The sequence below is a fragment of the Brassica oleracea genome, chromosome C9 (assembly GCF_000695525.1).
Source record: "Brassica oleracea var. oleracea cultivar TO1000 chromosome C9, BOL, whole genome shotgun sequence".
NCBI classification, from domain to species: Eukaryota; Viridiplantae; Streptophyta; class Magnoliopsida; order Brassicales; family Brassicaceae; genus Brassica; species Brassica oleracea.
Genome location: NC_027756.1, coordinates 9,530,207 through 9,543,935, shown reverse-complemented (window position 1 = coordinate 9,543,935; position 13,729 = coordinate 9,530,207). Strand labels below are relative to the sequence as shown.

General features: G+C 32.0%; 1 protein-coding gene and 2 pseudogenes across 2 annotated transcripts; 1 reads left to right on the top strand and 2 right to left on the bottom strand.

Annotated features, from left to right (window-relative positions):
* Positions 1-5,180: 5,180 nt before the first annotated feature.
* Positions 5,181-6,645, bottom strand: LOC106314271 (annotated as a pseudogene).
* A 3,485-nt stretch (positions 6,646-10,130) lies between these two features.
* Positions 10,131-12,480, bottom strand: LOC106313651 (3-oxoacyl-[acyl-carrier-protein] synthase III, chloroplastic-like). Of its 2 annotated transcripts, XM_013751520.1 has the most exons (8): positions 12,465-12,480; positions 12,098-12,379; positions 11,704-11,989; positions 11,496-11,601; positions 11,286-11,404; positions 11,048-11,112; positions 10,733-10,958; positions 10,131-10,649 (listed from the first exon to the last, which is right to left on the bottom strand). In XM_013751520.1, the coding sequence occupies exons 2-8, from the start codon at positions 12,280-12,282 to the stop codon at positions 10,428-10,430; spliced, it is 1,209 nt and encodes a 402-aa protein (XP_013606974.1). In that variant the 5' UTR covers positions 12,283-12,379; positions 12,465-12,480; the 3' UTR covers positions 10,131-10,427. The 2 variants fall into 2 exon arrangements, with proteins under 2 accessions (XP_013606974.1, XP_013606973.1); XM_013751519.1 differs by lacking the exon at positions 12,465-12,480 and having other exon boundaries at positions 12,098-12,454.
* A 1,020-nt stretch (positions 12,481-13,500) lies between these two features.
* LOC106313540 overlaps positions 13,501-13,729 on the top strand; it is a 2,112-nt pseudogene continuing 1,883 nt past the window's right edge.

Below are 13,729 nucleotides of genomic sequence, written 5' to 3'. Positions count from 1 at the left end.
TTTTAACAAAAAAAATATTTATAATTTAATTTTAATATTAATTTTTCATGAACTTTTTTATATTTTTTGGAATTTTAAAGATCTTTTTAAGTTTGTAGAGATTTTTTTTATATTCAATCAGTACCAAATAAAATTAAATGTGTTTGTAACCTCATTGAAAGTGTCAATAGTCCAGTGGTGAAATGTCTTGCTATTTGTCCCAACCAACCTGAGTTCAAAACCAAGGATCTACTTCTTTTTATTTTAAAATCATGTAAAACGACGTCGTTTTCAAGGCGCCAACATTTAATGTTGTCTTAACTGTGGGTTCACGGTGTGTTAATATGGCCAGTCAATCCTAAGTTGCTTAATAAACTAAAAAGTCAACAAAAGTAAAATGTTTTTTTGGCCAAGTTCGAGTACAGATTTTTTTTGTCAATTCGTGCAAAGTTTGTGTTTTTTTTTGCCGAATTCTCGTTTCATAGTAAATGTCGTTTTATAGAATTTTTTTGTTATAAAATAAGTGTCGTTTTCGATTTTCAATGCAAAATTTATTAATTTTATGTAAAATTTATTTTTCTATTGGTTGAAATATAGTTAGGTGTACAGAGAATAATGTTTTTTATAGGAAATGTACAAAATTAATTGTTTTCTTAATCCGTGTGTCGAAACCTAAAAGGAGATTTATAATGTAAGAGAGGGAGTATTAAATTAGTTTCGCCACGTGAAGAGTTCTTTAATCAACACAGAACTTTCTGGAATTACTCTATTCAACACCAAATCAAATTAAACTTTTATTTTAGTAATAGTCGTTCACCTAATAGTTTTCAAATGCGGGCGTTTTGACCAAAGCATCAGCCATCCCACAGCAAATTGTTTTTGTTATATGAGTTTCTGCAACCAAAGGCGAGCTTATTATCTCTGTTACATGTAATTTTGCTACAGCATGTCCATCAGTCAGTGCATACATATTCGTTGAAGGATTTTTTTGTAGATTAGTTTTTTTATTGAATTAATATGAGGACAATCTCATCTAATAAAAAAGAAGACACGACAAGATCTATAAACGATTGGACATGGGGGAATTAGACCCACCCCCACCCCACATTTAAAAGACTCATTCGGTCTCTGACGGAAAAAGACATGCCCGGGATCCTTTTCTTTTGTAAAGACATGCCCGGGATCTAAATATAAAAATCTATTAGAGTGGATCTCATGCTTGAGTAACTTTTTTCTTCCAATTATTTCATGTAAATTAAAATGTATATGTAAAACTACGTTTAAATTTTGATGTTTTATATAACATAACTTACTTTTTGTCTCGTTGTCTCAACCCTAAAATCAAAGGATCTCTTTGGGCTGCAATAGCTCAGCTCAGCCAGCATGGTCTCGCTGTCCATAAGGGTGAAAACCTCTTGGCGGGTGCGCTGGAATATCTGAAATCCAATTCTTGCTTCAAACCACCCGAACAAGTAGTCTTTCGTAAGCTACCATTAGCAGATATTTTGCTGCCATGATATTCTGTCACCCATAGGATGGAGAGTATATCCTTCGATTCTTTAAAGGGTTTCATTGTCTGTAGTATCATCTTCGCAATACCTTAGCAATGAGAGAAGACGAGTGCTCTTCAAAAACCTCAACTCTTTGGATAGCAGAGTAAGATTAAAATCATGGAGATCCTGGAACCTCAAGCCTCACATTTTCTTGGGAATATACATTCTATCACACAGAATCCAATGATATCTCTGCTATTCTGTTTGGAGCCCCACCAAAAATTAGATAAAGCACTTCTTAATTTTTCAGTGATACCTAGAGGGAAACATACGTCTCTTTTCACCTTTGGAAAGAAGACAAGCTGACCACGTGGAAATTCAATGACTTTATTTATCGTGTAAAGGGAAAATTTTCTTTTTACTTAATTTGTTCCGAAAGTAAAAATACATTCACATTCCTTCTTCATTGGATAATCCCAATTGAGTTATCTATTGCTCGTTGGGTTCAGTCATCAACTTTACTACCGAAAAAACAATGATTTCAAGGGATTTAAATTAGGCGGACAAGAAGCATATAGTACAGTAATTTTTAGTATTTATGATTTGCTTAGTATTTGCTGATATCTGTTTTTTTATTTGTTTCGCTTAGGAAAAATACGAATATTCGATTTTTCAAAAAATTATAGATATTTGCTAATATTTACGGATATTTATATTTACGAATATCAACGTTCACTTTATTCAATACAAATAAATATTTTTTAAAAAATATATAAAAATTTGTTTTCAAAAAATATATTCTATTATATTCCATAATTTTTTTAATTAATAATTTTCTTATAAAACATAACATATAAGAAAATTGTAGTTTTTATAAAGATTTTATATTTCTTTCTTAATTTAATACTTTTATAAGTAATTTTATAAATGGAACTATTAAAATTATATGTTAAAATAATAATTATATGAAATTATACATTTACAATTCTCTATTTAATTATAGATATACTTCTATTTGTATACAACCGAGCGGAGTGGATATCCGTCCCTGAAATCTTTAGTATTTGTAATTTGGTTTGTTATTAACAGATATTGATTTTAATATTTGCTTTGCTCCGAAAACTTACGGATATTCAGGGTTTTTGGATCGAATTGAAATGAATAACGAATCAAATAAAATTTAACGGATAAAATGTCCAACCATAATATAAATGTTGTCCCGATGCAAGAGAAGAAGAATCTTAAGACGCCAGAAAATAAAATGTGAATCTAAATAGCAAATACCAATGACTTTCTTCATCGTTGTGCACATCAAAACTAAACACACCATCATCCTCAATATCACAAGCATGCATGAAACGAAAGTACATTTTTATATGTTCATTCAGTTGATCCTGCCGGTCTTGAAAAAAACACTAAGTGCTATAAACTAGATTAGATATTACATTTTTTAATTCAAGTTTGAAATGTCTTCCGACTAACGTAAGAATGTACCTAAATCCTCTGTCCTTTGTCTTAGTTAAAAAAACAAATAATTTGATCTTTAAATTCAAGACTTTAACCACACAAGGTGGTCTAGTGGTAGTCTGACTACGGAGAGACCTGGATTCGAATCAACCCCACAATACCGTGGCAACACAGATATAAAATTGTGTTTTATGTCTCAATTGAATACTAATAGTGAAAATTCATCCATGGACCGCACCATCCACTTGGAGATTAATCTGAGTTTCTCTATTGGTCTGGGATACTTCCAATTTTTTGTCGTTGTCTGAATATCCCCAAATTAAAAAAAAAAAGAAATTCAAAACTTTTGGTTGCAGAATCACTAAAATATTCTTTAAAACAAAATAAATGTGAGGAAGGCTCGCACTAACTATTTCATCGAATTTTTAAAAAATATTATTGTTATATTACCATTTTTGTAAATATGATTGTCTGGTATGTATATTCTAAAATTTTATTTTTATGTGTTTAAAATATCATTTTAAATATAAATTTCTAATATTCATTTTTTGAAATTTCATAAATAATTATATTTATAAAAATTACTAAATTGTATATAATTATACAAGCAAAAATTATCATAACTTGTCGCATGTTTGTAAGGTTCTATAAGAAAGCAACGAAAATTAAAAAATTATAATCATTTAAAACCAAATAAAATGGACTATTTTATAAATCAATTTATAAGTGGCATTTTTGAAAAATTATCTTAATATATTGTTGGAAACAATATTTCCAACAATATTGTAACAGTAATACTTCTCAATTTTTTTTTCATTTATTATTAAACTTATATATTTTATAAATTAAAATATTAATTTACTAGTTAGTGTATATAAATGATCCCATTTTCCAGCAAATATAGTACTATTATAATTAATATTATTTGGACCCCTATTTTTTTGGTAAAATTTGGACCCCTATTTTTTAACCGCTTCATGTGGAGTTGGAGCAACACCGAACAGATCATCAGAACTCAGGAGTACTGGAGGTAAACATCAAGACTAAGTCCATATATTCCGGAGCCACGTCAAAGGCTTTGGTTGCGAATACCGCTATCCACTCTCCATTAAAATCGACTATTTTTGTGAGATCATCATAAGAAATCAGAAGGTAGGCTAAGACTTAACAATGAGCATGAAACAGAGACTAATAATTAAGAACATAACAAAACGAAAAATATGTTTCAAGTAATTTCATTGGATGAAGAGTAATTTGTCTTAAAAAGGAATTGGCATTGAAGTTAACAAATTATTAAGGAAACTAACGACGGCAGGTATTCTTATTGAGTTATTCTTGGGTTATTTCGTAGTCTCTCCGTTTTTCATACAGATTAAGAAAGTTTTTAAAATATATGTAATTTGTTATTAATTACACTTTTCTGACCAATAGTATTTGAGATAAATACAATTATTTATAAAATTAATGCAATTTGCAATTAATTTTCAGCTGAAAATAAGTATTATAATTTGCATTAGAATTGTAAAGTGACACTTTTTGTGTAACAAGAAAAAAATGGTAGAATGACACTTATTATGAAACAGATGGAGTATTCGATATCTTTAAAAAAATAAAATAAAATATTATCAAGTTATATTATATTTTTAAAATAAAAAAGTAAAAAAAAAAAAAATTAAAAATAGTAGTAATTACAAAAAAAAAATTCTTTTAAAAATTTTTTTTGATGTCGTCAGCAAAACACTAAACCCTAAATCATAATCCCTAAACCCTAAACCCTTAGATAAATCCTGAACCCTTGGATAAACTCTGAACCTTTGGGTAAACCCTAAACCTTTAAATAAATCCTAAACTCTAAATAAAAAAAACTAAACACTAAAACACTCAAAGGTTTAGAGTTTAATGATTATGATTTAGGTTTAGTGTTTAATGTTTTTTATTTAGAGTTTAAGATTTTTCCAAGGGTTTAGGTTTACTCAAGAGCTTAGAGTTTAAGATTTAGGGTTTAGTGTTTTGCTGAAGATGTTAAAAATATTTTTAATTTTTTTTGTAACTACTATTTTTTTTATTCTTTTTTTTAAACATAATATAACTTGACAATATTTTATTTCTTTTTAAAAAGATATTAAATTTGAAATAACGAAATCTTATTGGTTGGTGAATGTAGAGGTTAGGAGGTGGTGAACCCAAAAATATCTCATTCTTATTATGCTGCATCAAAGAAAATATACAAACCATAGAACTCTAGAGTTTCAAACCAGAACCTTGCAATTTTTCTTGGATGATTCTATCTTGTTCTCCGTTTCGGGCGTAAGATAATTCTTAGAGCCACCGACTTCCCCTTTACGGAAAAAAAAACTTGTGAACCATGTTGTTTATTTTCCCGGTTTTGTTAACCCTCTAAACCACTCAGATTAGGAAGAGAGCAAAGGTCCAAGACCTCGTCCACAAATCCATTCTCTTCTTCTTGCCTAGTAAAAGGACAGCCCAGGAAATCCGCAAGTTTATTGATCTCATCACGAGGCTCCGTTTTCATTTCCCCATACCTCATGAAAAGGACATGTGTGCGATCTTCCAAGCTTCTTTTCCAGTAGCCCAAGAGATGGTCCCAAAAAGGTCCATAAAATATAGCTCCATTGCAGAGCCCTTCGAACATATATAGACTCGAGAATGCTTCTGGTTGGTTCTATTTTATGAACGGCGCACGTGAAAAACCACCACGAGATCAACGTATCCTTCACGTTCCTACACACGTACACAATCTTGCAAGCAGAGGGATTGAGGTTTTCCTGCATCGCGTGCAGTGGCATGTGAGTGGAGAACAACCTCGGAGATGCTGAGAACTTGGCTAGGTTAGGACTTGAGCTTTCGAGGAACACATCAAACTCCAAGAACGGTACAATGCCGTGAGGATTATCACACAGCAGTGGATGTTCATCGTGTGAAGAAGAAGAAGAATGGTTCTGTGCTCTCTCAAGGAGGGTAACTGTGAGGGCCTTGAGCCAAGTAGTGCCTGATTTGGGGTAAGAAGTAAGGATAATATCCGTGTCTTGCGGTTTAAAACCGCTCTGGAAATTAAGAACGCCTTGGAGTGGGCCGGTTGTAATAATACCAACATCCCATATATACTCCGCCTGTATATGGGAAAGGTAATGGTTTTGATGTGGTTAGAGATTCCTCTGGTTACACCATAACTAGAGGCGGAAGGACAATAAAACCAACACAAAAGGTTCAAGATATGGGGTGGACAAGGGTTAGTGAAAGAGATAAAAAAAGTCATTATGGCAGAAGAAACCAAAATCACTAGTTAATGTCTTTAATTATCTTGCTTTCTAAAATTCAAATGTGAATCTTTATTTAGGGTCTCTCTACACCTTTTGATTTGTGTCAAACTTTATGAAACTTATGAGTGAAAACTCATACGTGTAGTTTTTTGCATTTTAATATGAAAGCTTTTTTTACAAAAAAAACATCCTTGATATTTACAAATCTTCTGCCCTTTGAAATCTGTGTGTGAAGGAAGCGAAGAGATCAACTTCTTGGTTTCTTCACTTATCTTGCTGGTAATAAAAACGAAATCTAATTTAATTTGCTGGTAACAAAGACATATATTAAAAAGTAAATATGGATGGATTACTTGGTGTATATTAGTCAAAATGACTCGAACAATTGATTACTTTTACGTGTCCACTACAGCTAATAAATACATTTTATATGATTTAATTATAGATCATTTTAGTTTTGCATTAATTCGATTTTAAATAGAATTATAAATCTGTATAAATATTTTTTACGAATTTAATTTTACAAATGGTTTATTAATGATTATTATCCTTTAAATGTGATTTATAAATCTTATTAAAATAATTTATAAAATTAGATATTTTAATTCAAAAACTTCCAATTCATACTAACAAAGTAGAGAAGCTCGTAACAGTTAGATTATGGCATAAGTTTATAATATTCTTATAGTTCTAAAAATATTGTTGTTATTTATTTTAAAAAACATTATTCTGTTTGTGGTTTAAAGTATCTTTTGAAAATAAAATTTATAAATACTTACTTTTCACTATTTATAGATAATTATACTTATTAAAATGTTTATAAATTTTTATATAAATTTATTAGAAAATTATGATACTTTTGTTATGTTTTGTTAAATTTTATAACAGGTGTATAGGCTGTTATAAGATAGCAACGGAAATGCATATAAATATAAACGTTTATAAACCAAATAAAATGTAATTAATATAAATCAATTTTTATATGTGGCTTTTTGAAAAATATATTATTAATGTTTTTGAAAATGATATTTACAAAATTTCTGTTTTACTATTAACAACATATATATATATATATATATATATTAAATATAAAATATTAGTTTACAAGTTAGTGTGTGTATGTAACCGATTTTAATTTGCAGCAAATACAATTTGGACCCCTAATTTTGATAGGCTCTAAGAGATTTTTAATCGCTCTTTGAAAAAGAAAAAAAAAGATTTAGTTCTCCAACAATTGAATTGAATGTATATCTGTCAGTTATCGTTCCCTATCTACACTTATAGTTGACTGTGATAAAAACTAAACCGTTAAAAACTTTACATTGATCTTTTAGTGGATGCGGAAGGATATCAATAAACCGACATATCTTATGGGTGGTATAAGAAGTACGACAAGAATCTGCATTGTATACGTAGTTGGAAACACTACGCTGGACAATGGAAAACATATTGTATCATTAGACATGTCAACGTTTTGGGATGGACTGCAAAAACTTAATAGCAATGTTAAAGGAATCTCAGGCATAGCCGAATTTCTCGACGGAATTGAAAGAAATACAAAAACCGAATAGAAAATTTTGAGGATAAAATGGAACTACAGATTACTTAGCTAAAACTAGTCGATCGTTTCTTATAACTCTTTTTTTTTGTTGGTTATCTATTTCGGTCTAGTTACTTAGATCACATCAAGCTTTGAGTAATAGAATGATTTTCTTGTTGTAAAAACTAAACCGTTAAATAATTAAAAAAAATTAAAGTTAATAATTTAATATTCATTCAAACGTAGTCATAGTTTTCAAGTTAAATCTGAAATCCTAAAACAAATATTTAATTTTGAAACTATTTGTAGTTGCCAAATTTAGTTTCGTTGCAGAACAATTCGAACATAGACTTGAGAAGGCTTCTGGTCAGAACCGGTCCTTGGGCCAAGTCAAGGAAGCAGTGGCTTCAGGCTGATCCAATATAAATACAATTTCGGACGCATTTTTTATAACTTTTCTTTAGTCTAGCGGTGAAATCTGAAAACAATAGACTCTCTTAGCTCAACCGGGGTTCGAATATCCACAAATGTGGCCATTTTTTTAATTTGCTTCTGGTCCAAGATTTCCTAGGACCGGTTCTTCTTCTGGTTGGTTCCATTTTAAGAATAGCGCACTACAAAGACCACCACGAGATCAACGTTTCCTTCACGTTCCTGCACACATACACCATCTTGCAAGGAGGGCCTGAGGGTTTCGTGCATCGCGTACAGGGGCATGTGAGTCAAGAACATCCTCCGAATGTGGTGGAATCAGAGAAAATAAACTACTGAAATCATACCAAATTATAATTTAAATAATTATTTTTTTATAGAAATAAAAGTATTATGTATTTTAGATAAATATTAAATTATTGTGCTACTTATTTTTATATCGAAACTATTTTAAAATTTTATATGTATTATTGATGTTATAAATATATTTCATTTAAAACAATATTTTTGATGGAATCAAGAAAATATGAAATTTTATTATGTAATATATTTATTTCAATTATTTTATTATTTAAAATAATAAATAATAATATTTTGATTAAATATAAATTATAAAGTTATAAGGAACAAAATCAAAAGGATATAATTTTAATATGAATTCTTGAATTAAGCTTGATTTCAGTAAACACAAAATATTGGAGTATCTATACATTTCGTTTCTAAGCAGAAGAGCCATTTTCAAAAAATGTTCGATCAGTTATGTATTAATCAATATTCAGTTTACTAGATAATCAATATATATAATTGCATTTATTTAAATTTAATAGGTTTATTTATTTTAGTTATATATAATATTGCACAAAAATTTTATATATAATAAAATTTTGTTAGACTAGTATATACTTTTAATTTTGTTTGTTTGTTTATATTTATGGGTTGGAGTCGATATAGAATATTTATCAAATTCCTGTTAAGAAAAATATGGTTGATGCATACAATCATTTGTGACATAGATGGAATTGTTGAGGAACATCGATTTGTTGAGACCTCTCACCCTTGCTATCTTGCTCATAAAACTAGAGCTTCAGACCACACATTATTTATAATTTTCGGGTAGGATAAAACTAAACAAGATTCTTCACAACACTACGGAAATATGAAGTAGAGTAGTAAAACAGCAAGAAGAAATTAAATATAATATTTTATTAATAAATAGAGCAAGAGTATAATGTAAATGGTCTGTAAATCATAGTTTTAGCTGCATGTTTCTATATCGAAAGTGAATAGTTGGCGATCTCCGTTTTATATTCTTAAATATGGAAAAATTTCCTTACATGTAAAAGATAATTTTCTTCCTAGATTAAATATTTCCAATAGTTTTATCTATCTTATGAATTCATATCTGAAATCGGAAGATAACTTGTGCTTTAGGCTTGTGCTTTTGGACTATATGGATCATACCTTCACAGCAAGTTCGTAGGTGACTTAGGGAGAAGGATATTTCTTCACAGAGGTTACCTAGATTGTCATGGCCTAGACCATTTGGGAATCCGATAAGAAATTCTTCATCACGAAGGCATATGACACTAAAAGAGACCTAGATCTCTTAGGTCGTTCCACGGAGCCTATACGATCAGGTGATCTAAATAGATTCATGGTCCTGTGTGCATATTGCAATAGTATGCGAATTTGTTTTCTAGCACATAGCCTAATATGTGTGTGGTCTTATTGACACATGGTTTTGTAGGCACATGGCCTTGCAATTTATAAAGGACGCATGGTCTTACTAGATGGTGTACTTGTCGATCGTTATGCTTCATGAACATAGTGTCTGTCCTGCTTATGAACTAGCAAATTTGACCCTAATTTATTGGTTTGGTTGAGATCTGATCGAATATGGTTTGAACTCAAAACTTTATCACAAGCAAACTAAAAAGAAATAAAAAAAAACATTAAAATATTAAGAAAATAGAGAAATGTTGTCTTAACATTACAAACAAGAACGATGAAAAGAGCTATTTTCTTTTAAATGATTAACAGAGTAACAAAGAAACTATGAAACCTCAAGTTAAAAGTGAAAAAGGAAATCAGACAAAATGCGGTTTACCTTCTAGTTTACCGGACTAAACCAGACCGGTTAGACCAATTTTCCAGTGCTTCCTCTACTTAGTGAAGAGAGAACATAAAAAAAAAACTTTGGCTCTGCAGTAAAACATACATGTGGAATTTAGCCATTCATCTCCACCTGATAATTGCTGAACCCCAAGTTAAACCGGCTCCAAAACCGGAAGCAGCTATGGTATGTCCCGGTTTAACTTTTCCGCTTCTCACCGCCTCATCAAGAGCTAGAGGAATCGAAGCAGCGCTTGTGTTACCGTAATTAGCCAAGTTTGATATGACTCGTTCCGGTGGAAACTGAAGCCTTGTAGCCACAGAGTCTATTATTCTCTGGTTTGCCTGCAACAATATTTATATAAAGACTTTCACCAGTTTAACTTTTAAACTCTCAGATTCTTATCAGTGAATGATAAGACGGTTACCTGGTGAAGGAGGAGCCAATCAATGGAAGAAGCAGGAAGACCAGCTTTTTGTAAAGCAGACTCAATAGATTGGGGAACGCTTTTGACAGCAAATCGGAATACTTCTTTTCCATTCATCTGAATGCAAGAATATGAAGCTTGTTTCGGTGGAAAGTCTGCCAACACAGATCCGTCGGAGCTCAAAGCACCATTGGTTTGGGAGTCTTTAATAGAAGCATTCAAATGTCTGCAGAAACAGAGAATCTAAACTGTTGGTTCCAAAGGGTAAAGCAGGAGAAGCTGACTCTTAAAGAAAGGTAATATTAACCAAATTACCTACGACCATCACCATCGCTGTGTACATCGAAACTAAATAACCCATCATCCTCAATATCACAAGCCTGCATGATTACAAAAGTACACTTATCGACAAATTTTGAAGAAGTGTTGCTTTAGATCAATATTTGGTTTGTAGTGTGGGAGCAATCTTCTTTCCTATGATAATATACTTAAGGTTACTTGCATACAAACATAGGATACAATGACAGCTCCAAAGCTTCATAAGGCAAAGTACCTGAACAACCACAGCAGCAGCGGCGTCCCCAAAGAGGATGCAAGATCCTCTATCGGTCCAATCAACAAACCGAGATAAAGAATCAGCTCCAATCACTAAAACATTCTTAAAACCACCTCCTGCAAATAAAAAAAGACTAATTTTTTGGAAACACTACTACTGTCATTAGATACTAAATCAACTTTCTGCATTCTTTCTATGATTTTGCACCTCTTATATGACAAGCAGCTGAGACAAGTCCCAAAACAAATCCACTACAAGCAGCTGTGATATCATACGCCAAGGGGTTCTTAGTGCAACCAAGTGCCTTCTGAATCTGCCATCAATAGCTAATCAATCAACAGGAATCAAAATTCATATCTACAAAGATACAATTATATAGCAATTCAATCAATCCTTCAAAGCGACATTCAGATACCTGTGGAGCAGCACCGAAGAGATCATCAGGAGTGGAAGTACACATCAAGACTAAGTCAACATCTTGAGGAAGAACCTCTGCCATTTCAAGGGCTTTGGTAGCTGCTTCTACTGCTAAACCAACCAAGCTATCTTTGCCTGACACAACTCGACGGTTGCGAATACTGGTACGAGAAGCAATCCATTCATCATTAGTATCGACTATCTTGGCGAGATCATCATTAGAAATGAGAAGACTAGGGACTGCTGAGCCGGATCCGATCAGTTTGCAGCCACTTGGCACTATCCTTTTTTTTAAGTAGACAGAACCAAAGGGAACGATGAATTAGAGAGAGAGAGAGAGACCATTTCAAGAAACGATTTTGAATCAAAAGACAGAGTTTTTATTCACCTACCTGGGTGGACGATACTGAGAAGGAGGAGAAGGAGAAGGATGGTTATGGAGGCTTGAGCAGCAGAGAATCCTTTTAGAGACGCAAAACGCTGATCCAGAAAGTCTAACGGGGAGGTGGGTGGTTCTGCCTCGCTTGGAAGAAGAAACTGAAGGAGGAGTGAAGAACCCTGATGATGCATTCGCCATTGTGTTGAACAAATCTTTGTTGGATTACAGAGAATCGACGATCTTCTGTCTCTTTATCTCAGTTGGGAGTTTAGAATTCGAAGTTGTGTTTGTTTGTCTGTATAAAAAAAATCAAATCTTTGTAAGTTCCGAAGCGAAGAGGAGGAGGAGACGAGAGAGAGAGAGTGGCAGAAGCTACAAACTTGAGGAGATTCCTATGCTTATTACCGAAAACAACCAGCCTGATCATCAAGTAAGTAATTTTATAAGTTATTCACAAATTTGGCATTGAAGTTAATAATTTGTCAATTAAGTCCACTAAACATCAACATCAGATTCTCTCTCTTTTTCTGCGCCAGTTTACCATCAGATTCATGTGGTAGATAGATACATCTTCGAGAAAGAGAATCTTAATTAGAAAAAAATAGAAACACAGAACATGTAGTATATTTGTATAATAAAACAGTCTAGACAGTTACAATATTGTAATAATAAATAATATATAATTTACATTCATAAATATTATAATCTAGATTCTTTTGAATATAAAATATTATATTTATAAATAATAATATTTAATATAAAACATTATGTGTATTTATATTGCTATAATTTATAAACATGTAAGTCGTTTAAATAATAATCTAATCGTCCGTTTAATCGTTTTAGGCGCTATGCGTTGGGACACCTCTTGTTTTCTTGAACATTGGATATAGTGAAAAATATAGTGCGGTTCAATATTACTAAATTAAATTTAAAATAAATCTAAGCATAAAATTTTTGTTAAAATTTGTTAATATTCATTTTTTAATTATCTCGAATACAACTAATATTATCTTTAATCGCACCGGATTCATGAAGAAACGCAAAAGAGAATCGAATGGGATTCATGAAGAAACTTAATTAATTGGTTTAGAAGGAACCAAACCGAATACAAAGCTTGAAACACATCAGTTACCTTTCTGTCTCCAAAATCTAGGACTCATAAGACGTTATAAAAATAGCAAGTAACACATTTTTGGGTTATTGGTATGATTCATAGATCTTGAGAAGCTTTCTTTTACCTCTTTAGGCGCTTTTGGAATCGAGAGAGGATAAAAACCGGTTTAAAGTTAATGTCTGGTTTAATTTGTATATTCAAACCTGGTTTTGTTTGACTAAATTTATTCAGTAAGCCCGACAAAGTTAACTTTTTGACTTGGGTGGAGCATTTTAATTACAGAACCCCCATGCTGGCCCACGAATCATACCACGCCACGTGGGTATTATCGGCACTGGAGCGGCCGGGCATTGGAACTACAGTTCTCTCCATGGTTGACTCAAGCATTATCCAAATGGCACCATCAATCAAATGTCGCCACGTGGCCGTAATCGGAGCTGGAGCCGCCGGTCTAGTAGCGGCGAGAGAGCTTCGACGGGAAGGCCACTCTGTGGTCGTATTCGAGAGGCAGAATCAAGTGGGGGGGGG